Genomic DNA, 10246 nt, shown 5'->3' with positions numbered 1-10246 from the left:
CTATCTATCTATCTATCTATCTATCTATCTATCTATCTATCTATCTATCTATCTAGCTATTATATACATTTATTATACATTGGCGTCCAAAACGAACTTGTAAGTGTAATCACTCATTGGACTACCCTCTCATGCAGCATACCAATTCAAATCTGAACAAATCCTGCATAATCTGACATAATATAATAATGATTCATCTATGTTAAGAGACGCACATGATATGGTCATTCAAAACTAACTGTCAAAAATCGGGCTTCGAAAAATTGTACGAAATCAAGCTAATGTAAAAGTTTGTTCACGAGTATATTGAAGTACATTAACATTTGTGGAAAGGACATGTATATAATATCACTTGAAAAGAGAATCTTACTATCTCTGCAAAGAACAACATTTGTTTCTGATTAAATTTTTTTAACAGATTGGGAAACACAGCAATCGCAGATGCCACGCAAGACCTGGACTTAACATTCCATTTGCCTATTAGTAAAGTTTTGTTTCAGATCTGTTGGTTTTGTGCAGAACACGAAACCGGTTTTTTTGTGTGGCATACATGGACTGTGCTAGTTAGATTTTGGACCTAATCATCTGAACAGAGTCCACGAAGCTGCCATTGTGTAGGGTGGTCTGGGGTGGAAAGAAGAAAACCGGCTTGATTTTTGTCGACTACATCGAGTAAGTGCTGGAACATCATGACTTACCTTTATTTTCATCATGGTGTCATTCAAATAGACTCCATCCATAGCAAAACACTTTCTCACAGGGCCAATGCCACTAGACATTTTTTGGAAAACCAAATCAAAGTTAGATTGGTCACAAGTAAATAGCCCCAATATGAAGGGCATAGGTATGTGAAGTCCCACGTAATAGCAGCAGAAGAGAAGCGACTGAGCTCCTCATTCAGATCTTTGTTTTCAACTCTCGGTGTCATTTGGGATGAAATTACAGATATTATGTAAACATTTAATAGAGTCAGTGCCCAAGTGTCTCGTGTTCTACACAAAACCAGTGCCTTCTAAGAAAACTAACAATGAGCACATAATATAATGTTAAGCCAAAGTTTTGCGTGGTATGTTGTAATTGCTCTATTTTTCGCTTTGTTTGAAGATATCGTTACAAAATATAGTTTATTGCAGGGACAAAATACTCAATTCATTGGATATGCAAGGTACGTTCATTCTTTCAATATTGATGCTCCTCAATGCGCGCGTGAAGACAGTCTTATGTTGTTTTTCAATTTCGCACAATATTGCCAAGCCTGAATTTTTAATGACAATTTTGAGAGACCATATTTTGGATGTCTCTTAATATAAATGCATTACTATTATTATGACAAATGATGCAAAGTTTATTTAGCTTTAAATTGGTATGCTGGATGAGTGGGCAGTGCAAGGCTATAACGCTTTGTTTGGGTGATTGCATTTTCAAGTTTATTTGGAGCGTCCAAAAGAAATTTGAAAAGTAATCACGCTGCCACCGTATTAAAACGTCTCACTACCCGTTCAGACAGTAAAGCTTAATAAATTCTGCATCATCTGACACATTAATCATTCATCTATGTTATGAGACGCTCGAGATATGAGCACTCAAAACTGACCTTAAAAATCAGTCTTAGCAAAATTGTGCGCAATCAAAGAAATGTAAAATTATCTTCGCGAGTGTAATGAGCGAGAAGTATCAATATTTATAGAAATGGACATGAATTTTGTCTCTGCAACAAACAATATTTCATAACAATATCTTATCACGATAGTCTCCAACAAAATAGAAAATAGAGCAATCTCAAATACCAAACAAAACTTGGACTTAATATCAAATGTGCTCATTGTTAATTTGCTCAGTGGCTGTTGATTTTGTGCTGAACCTTAGGGCATCGACTCTGTTAATTTTGAACATAATTTTTTGTCATTCTACCCCAAATGTCATAGTGAGTTGCAAACAAAGGGCCTGAATTGGGAACAAGGTCGCTTTTCCTAAGCTGCTGTTTTATGGGACTTCATATACCTGTAGGATTCAAATTGGGGAAATTTATTGGTAACCACCCAAACGTTGATTTAATTTCATTTTCAAAGAATTCTCTAGTGACAAAAACCCTTAGAGAATGTGCTATGCTATGCATGGAGATGTCTACTTGAATGACACCAGAACGAAAATAAGGATAAGACATGATGTTCGAGCACTTGCGCAATGGAATCTACTGAACCAATTAGTCATCCTGTGATTCTGGGGAGGGCGGTTTTACCGCTAACCATCCCAAACCATGGCACTTTCGTGGCCTTCTTTCCTCACTGACAGATGCTTATGATTAAAATCTAACTAAAACAGTCCAATGTGCAAAAAGTTTCGCGCTCGACACGAAACTTAAACAAAACCAAAATTAAAACTAATTGACATGCGAAACTGTCTAGTTCAGGTTTTACAAGGTATTTGTAACTCCTCTGTTTTCCTATCTTTTTCAAAACATCAGAAGATGCTCTTCATTGCTGAGACAATAATATTCTCTTTTCATTTGATATTCATTACAAAATGCATTTCATTGCAGAGCCAATAGTATTGTCTTTTCATTCGATTTTCAACACAAGTCCATTCTACCACTGTTGATGCAACTCAATGTATGTGCAAACACACTATTACGATTCTATGATTTCGCACAGTTTTGCCAAGTTTAATATTTTAAGGTCAATAATGAGTGACCATATTCCAGGTGTCGTTTAACATACACAATTTTTTATTATGTCAGACGATACAGAATTTAATTAGTTTTGATATGATATGCTGCATGAGCGGGTAGTAAAACGATATAACACAATGACTGGGTCATGACATGTTCAAGTTTCTTTATGACGCCACTTTATTAATAATAATAATAATAATAATAATAATAATAATAATAATAATAATAATACTAATAATAATACTAATAATAATAATAATAACAATAATAATAATAATAACAATAATAATTATTATAATAATAATTATTATTATAGTGAACCTCCCCCCTCCCCCCTCCCCCCTCTCTGACACTCCGCTATTTTTATGACATCACTATTATGCCCTACAACAGTGTGCCCACTCACGCGCAGTTGACCCTGCTGGCGACGTCACAGTTCTCTATGTCCGGGTTATAGAGCAGGTTCCCAGGACACGTTTGTCGAGTCTCGCCCTCACTCCGGGAGCAGAGGAAGAAGGAGTCACAACTGTTGCAGTCTGGGTACACTCCTGGGGCCGTGTTGGTACATGACGTCACACAGAAAATGTCGCTGAGAGAGAATAGCGATGGCAAGCTGCTAAAATGTACTAAGCCCAGGAAGCAACAATTTTCAAAAGGGAAATGAAACTGTTTTATTCTTTCAACAACTGCACCTTGCTTTTTCTTGTCTATTTTTCTCTCAATTTTTAGAGTTACAATTTTGACAATTATGTTTCTTGAGCACGCGCAACAGATATCGAAGAATTAAAAAAAAAACTGCAATAAAAGTATATATGAAAAATACAGTTTTGGATTTAGTACATTTTAATATCTGGCGACGATATGTAAGTTGCAGCTCACTGGGGGAGTATTTTTAAACATTTATTTGTTTTATTGATTTGTTAATTTATGTGATTTAGGTGTGCAGATTAAATAACTAATTAATGAATTATTATCTTATTTTCTTATCCATTTATTCACCTATATGCTCGTTTTTTTATGTATTTTATATATCTTTACGGTTAGTATTTGTTTATCAGCTTCGTTTCTTTTGCGATTTGCCTGTCTGCTTTTCTGCCTTTATCTAACTGTTGTTGATGGCTTATTCACCCATAACAAGGCGTAAGACATTTTATAAAACTTCGCTTTATTTTTCCTGACACGTTTTAGCAAAAGCATACTACAAACATATATACAGTACGAGAAACACAGTAAAGCAACCGGAGAGGAGGAATTATGCAATGTTACAAACATTTGAGCTGTATGAGTCATTACACAAATACTAAAGAGAAAAAAGGAAGACATAATTATATTTTTTTAAAAGAGGCTGATTGAGTATGTTTGAATGTATGTTCATGATAACAAAATGAGAATAGATTATTTTTGAACTTCAACTAACATTATGCTTTAAGCCTCCCGGTGTATTCAAATATTACCTGTGTAGTAGACTATTTTAAGATTTTCTGATTTAAATAGCCTACTCTTGAGCTTTGACCAAAAAGAGAATTTCATTTTGAGAACATTCTGTTGTAAAATCGTTTTGTCTCGGTTGAGTTCATTTAATAATCTATTCACTAGTGGCATCTGTCTAGCTCGCAGAGATAAAACTAATACTGCTATGGTTGCTGCTGCCCATGCCGATGATGATGATGATGATGATGATGATGATGATGATGATGATGATGATGATGATGATGATGATGATGATGATGACGGCAAAGGCTATTGTACACGTACATGAAGCTTGTAGCTAATGACGTCATACTGGTCAAGCTGATTGATGTGTGCGGGCTAGTTACAGACTCCGGCGATGATTCTGACTTTGTAGAGGTTTCCGAATTCTGTGACGACATTGACTGCACTGACGGCAGCGAGGTTTCTGAACTCACTGACGTCCTGGATCTTCTAGACGTTGGTGAAGTATTCGAAACTTTTGACAAAACTGAGGTCAATGACCTGGGTGAAGTTCGAGAAGTGGCCGATAAGGGCGATCCTGGTGACGACTGTGACTTCAGAGAAAGCAGTGACGCCAAACTTGTTACTCTTGCGGATGCACTGGTTATGGACTGCGCACTGCTAGTTCTGTGAAGGAGAACAACTAAATATAGGAAACTTTGGAATCTCCTCCCATGTAGAGACCAGACAGGCTTCAACATTGCAAGTCCTAAGGGTAAAGAGACAGAACATAAGAAAAATATTGGCATGGTACTGAAAGAGTTGATGGGAAAAGCAACAAAAAAACAAACAAAACCCACTGGCAATAGACCGAGATGAAATGAGTAGGAGGTAAAGCAAAAACCAAAACCAAAACCAAAACCAGAAAAAAGCAGACCCAACCCCAAGAACAAAATTTGAAATGAAATAGAATGAAAATAAATTTTATAAAAACACACCCAAATAAGCAAACAACAACACCGACATGCCTTGTCGAGTTGTTGGAACATGTTCGATTCCTAATTATGGCATTGTAGGTCATATTCCTTCTTGGGTAATTTCTTCAGAAAAGTTTGGGTTAGGGCAGATTTTGCGCCCCTCCATTGACTGTACGCTCCCGGTTTTATCGGAGAGATTTTGTGACTATATTGTAAACATCGACCTAAACCACACTCCATTGCCCTATACCATTATATAATAATTGTAGGCTTGGTACACCCTACATCTGTACTATTCAGGCCAACTGCGGGTAGTAGGGACATAATGATCCTTCGCCGAGACCGCGATACTCGAGGACAGCCTCCCAACACTGAAATCAAACTCACCTCTTCCTCATGCGACGTTGGAGAGCTTAGTTCAACTACAGAACAAACGTCGTTGTACCTTAGTATGGTATCACTGGTAAAATTGAACATTCTGTAGGGGTGTCGTAGGTGATACTGTGCTTGACTTGCAATGGGGATGCTCAGGACTTGATTTTTAAGAAAGATCGAAATGTTTCTCACTTTACCCCCCCCCCCCCCCCCCCCCCCCAGCTAGATTTGATATTGTCTTTTGTGGGGTTTTTAACTTAAACAAAATAATAGCAGCGCCTACATTGATGCCCTTCTGAGCCCTGACCACCACATTGTCAATATGTCCTCGGAACGAAAGTGTCCTGTCCAGAGTGATTCCCAGGTACTTCAGCTCATGCCGTCTGTCTATGAGAAAGTGGTCAAACACAATTGGAGGCGTAGGATCTTTCACAATTCGGTTGTTGAGTGAGCACCAGATGACCTGTGCTTTGTCTGGGTTGATGACCGCATTGTATTCCTCACACCAATCTGCGACCTTGTTCAGCGGGAATTCAACAGAGAGTTCTTTTTCTCCTAATGCAGCTGGTGGTTCTGTCAGTCATAGACTATGGGCCGGGCATCCTCTCCCTGTCCAAGACTCAGATAGACAGGTTGGAGAGAGTACAGAATGCAGCTATGAGGGCCGTTCTGGGTTGCACAAAGGACACCCTTGTTGTCTGTATGACATACATCCTTGACCTGGCCAGCATTAGAGTGAGGCATAAGGTGGCTCAGGCAAAGTTTTACTTGAATGTTTTGGGAGACCCGAGGCACCTTTTGCATGACAACCTGGGCAGCATCAAAGGAAACAGGATCAAACGGGGCAGTTCATGGATTGCAGAAGTTGAAACTCCTTGAGGAAAGTTTGTGGCATCGATGAAATATGCTGTGGAAAGGAGTGGTTTGAACTGAGCCCCGATTGCAGAAGCCTGGCCAACGTTCACATCACTATGGGTCGTGAAAGACGGGAATGTGCTGCTGTCATTAACGACAATAATATACGACAGTTAATTGAGGAGCATTCCAAGCCAGAGGACCCAGTGATCTATACGGATGGATCAGTCAGGAGGGGTGAGAGAAGTGGATGGGGTTTTGTGGTGTTCAGTGGGAACAAAAAAGTTCATGGCATATCAGTGGCTATAGAAAGAACAACTTCAAGCATGAAGATGGAGATTGAGGCCGTAACAAAGCGCTTGGATGGCTTCATAATACAAGACCAAGAACTACCCATCTCATCGTTGTCACAGACTCTCAGAGCATCCTACGAAGGGTTGAGAAAGGGCTGCTTCGGAGTGAATGGATGAACCCCATACAACACTCATCACTTAGAGCCATCACGTGGGTATTCTGTCCTGGGCACTCTGGAGTGAAAGGCAACGAGGAGGCTGATAGGCTAGCAGGCAGTGCCGTGGTTGATGGTAAGGTGAAATTTGACAAAGGAGAAGTGTTGAAGACCCTGGAGAAAAAGTTGCGGGATGAAGAAGACAGGGAGATAGCAGAACACCACGCAATCATTAGGATGCGGGAAATGGGGATAGAGAGGGGGGAAGGAAGAAAGGGACGATTGTCTGGAAAGGAAAGACGTCGCCATAACCAGACAGCCACCGGAACAATCAGTATGGATACCTTGCGGGCTTTGGTGCTGGGGGGGAACTGAGAACTTATGGACCTGTCCGGTGTGCAATGACGTTGTTGCCCAGGACAGGTAATACAGGTAGTACAGCAGCACCTGCACTGCTTTTACAACAACGATAACAAGGGGCGGCTCGTGGGGCTAAAAAGTTGGCGTGCGCAACTGTAGTTAAGCTATGGCATGCTGAAAATAGCCAAGGGCATAGTAAATGAGACGGTGTATAATTTTAGGATCTTTGGGTTGGTGAGGGAGGGCCTCGTGGTTTTATTTTCATTCTTTTTATTTGTCGCTTTGATTTCTAGTACTAAATTCGTTAGCTAGACCTAAACATTAATTTTGTTCATCCTGCATTGGAACTGAAAACTCAAGTACACGTAATTACTTTCACTACTCCACTACAAAACCATTCAAAGGCACAACTCATAGGACGGTCACGTTCACCTCCCTCAGATTCACGGCTACAGAGTCACTTACAATAGTGGCAAGACAAACAATGAACCAATCACAATTCACTTGAGCACTCCGCTGGATTGCTCGGGGCTCACATAATATTGGCAAAGAAGAGCGTAGGGTCTGTCGTGTTTATTTTTAGACTGCCTACTGTGGGCTATGTTTCGGCACTGCGCTTTTCCCTTTCGTCAACCCGCAGCCACCTCCCGAATCGTCAGCCACCTTCCAACCTTTGGCACAGGTCAAACTTCCATCTATTTATAGGTAGTTAAATCTACCGGAAAATATATTAGGCGAAGTGATGTGCAATGATAGTCGCAATAGAGAGATTGTTTTGGTCTCTCTTTACTTATCTGCACCACACGAATTTAATTGATGTTTTTCCCTGGACTCTGCCTTTACTAAAGTCTCGAATCTAGATCTAGTTGAAATCTAGTTGCAGGTTGCAGATTTAATAAATTGCCGACAGACAGAGAGGGGGAGAGAAAGAGAGAGAGAGAGAGAGAGAGAGAGAGAGAGAGAGAGAGAGAGAGAGAGAAGGGGCAGGAGTAGATCTTGTGAGAACTTCCGGGCAAAACAAAATGGCGACCCGCGTAGTTCGGCTCGATTCGAAAAGTGAAAGAGCCATAGCATCTTTGTAGACGATCAAATTAGCTTACTTTTGTGCTACGACGTCATTTTTTTCTTTGCTTTTGTCAATTTGATTATCCACACCGATAGAAAGTATTTCGAAATTAGGAAAAACAGGTCTTGTTTCACACTGGGCGAGAATAGCCAACGCTGGCAAGTCTCACCCGGGGTGAGAGGTCAATCGTAGGGTTTTTATTCTCACCCCGGGTGAGGATAACCAGTCCACTCCCTTACTTAAATGATTAGGTGATTAAACTTGATCTCTTATTGACAATATAAAAGTCAATTTAAGCTTCATTTTGTTAGAAAAAAATGTGTTAGGTTTGCTAACTTCTTAGATTTTGTGTTAAACAACACTTTTAACAAAACGAATCCTTACAAGCCTAGGCTTGGCCTTTGTAATCTCGAAGGTTTAGAAGTAGAAGTAGAAGAGTCTACTACTAGAGTCTAGTCCAATTTATTTAATCTCTTGAATGTACTGGATATCAGAAATCTGCAACCTGCCACTAGATTATAACTCTAGATTTAGATCTAGATTCGAGATTTTAGTAAAGGCAGAGTCCAGGGAAAAACTTCAAGAAATTCTCGTGGTAATGAGTAAAGAGAGACCAAAACAATCTCAATAAATAATATATCGCGACTATCACAGCACATCCCTTCACTTATACATGTTCCGGTAACTACCTATAAATAGATGGAACTTCGACCTGTGTCAAAGGTTGGTATGTGGCTGGCGATTCGGGAAGTGGCTGCGGGTTGATGAAAGGGAAAAGCGCTTCGGCACTATTCGGCAGGAGCACATTTGAGATGTGCCGGCTTATTAATATTAATGTACCTCCAAACTCGCTACGAGTGTCGTCATCGCTTGGGTTATCCACAAGAGCGATTTATAGGTCAGGTTACATTGTTGAATATCCTTTTCTTTTTAGCTAAAGCGCTTGGACTTTGGCACGGCATTGTAGATGTTTTACGGCGCTATAGACATAGAAATGACGGTTATGGCGCCATTGAGGACCTTTGTTTCGATGCATTGTATAATATTTGGCTAGTGTTGGTTTCTGGCTTCTTTTATTTTTATTATTGTGGGTGTTTTACGTAATAGAACAATCAAAACTTTGGGGCTGCACTGCACGACCGTGCTCTAGGGACGAACGGCGCATGACAATAACAGTAATAACAATTGCAACAACAATAAACACAAACAGTTAACGGAAACACCATCACCACAACGACAACGGCTACAAAGAAAACGACAGCAAGTATTGACCAAATATTAACAGCAACATTAACAATAAACTATATGTCTCTACCAACCTGCAGTCTGCGAGCTGTGGGAAATCACAAACTCCTCTGACAGCGTCATAGTTGAGAATGCCGGAGCATGGTGCGCTGCTAAGGACGCCATTGGCACAGTAAACGAACTGCCGGCAGGAGAAACAGTTAGCGTATTGGCCTGTGGCCCTACCAACGCAACTGGTCGTGCAGAAAGGGACTGGAATAATAATATATGGTCAATTATTAAACGAAATAAGCTTATCTAGTTTTCCCTGAAATAAATCAGTATCGCTTTACTGCTTTGAGAACAGTTCAGTTCAGTTTTGCCAAAGATATAATTGCCGTGTTTACAGTTTAAATACAATTTAAAAATAATTTACATTTTGTTTGGTCTTGTTTTTGTTACCACTACGGCACATCTCTTTTAATTTTTGCTGAATTAAGAGGCCGGAACATTATAATTATTAATGCATCATCATCATCATCATCATCATCATCATCATCATCATCATTATCATCATCATCATCATCATTATCATCATCATCATCATCATCACCATTGTCAACAACAACAACAACAACAACAACAACAACAACAACAACAACAACAACAATAACAACAACAACAATAACAACAACAACAATTGACTGAAACAGCAATAGCTACAACAACAACTACAGATACAATACTCGGGGAAGACTCACAGACTTGTAGCTGTGTCCAGGCCGGCGAGAAGAAGGACAAGAGTAGAGTGACCACCAGGAGCGCCGCACCGCCAGGTTTGAGTCTCGCGGCTGGTC

At 39.8% G+C, this 10246-nt stretch overlaps 1 protein-coding gene across 1 annotated transcript in view; it reads right to left on the bottom strand.

Annotated features, from left to right (window-relative positions):
• The window catches only part of LOC101848609 (dentin sialophosphoprotein), a gene marked incomplete at its 3' end in the record, with an annotated part of 20490 nt that extends 10250 nt beyond the window's left edge, over nucleotides 1–10240 (bottom strand). Inside the window, 4 exon segments of the mRNA XM_005107381.2 lie at nucleotides 3078–3260; nucleotides 4427–4771; nucleotides 9485–9662; nucleotides 10151–10240. Coding sequence (XP_005107438.2) covers nucleotides 3078–3260; nucleotides 4427–4542 — 299 coding nt within the window.
• Between the last annotated feature and the right edge of the window lie 6 nt (nucleotides 10241–10246).

Source organism: Aplysia californica, unplaced genomic scaffold, assembly GCF_000002075.1.
Source record: "Aplysia californica isolate F4 #8 unplaced genomic scaffold, AplCal3.0 scaffold00598, whole genome shotgun sequence".
In the NCBI taxonomy this organism is placed as follows: Eukaryota; Metazoa; Mollusca; class Gastropoda; order Aplysiida; family Aplysiidae; genus Aplysia; species Aplysia californica.
This window is presented reverse-complemented; position numbering and strand designations above follow the sequence as displayed.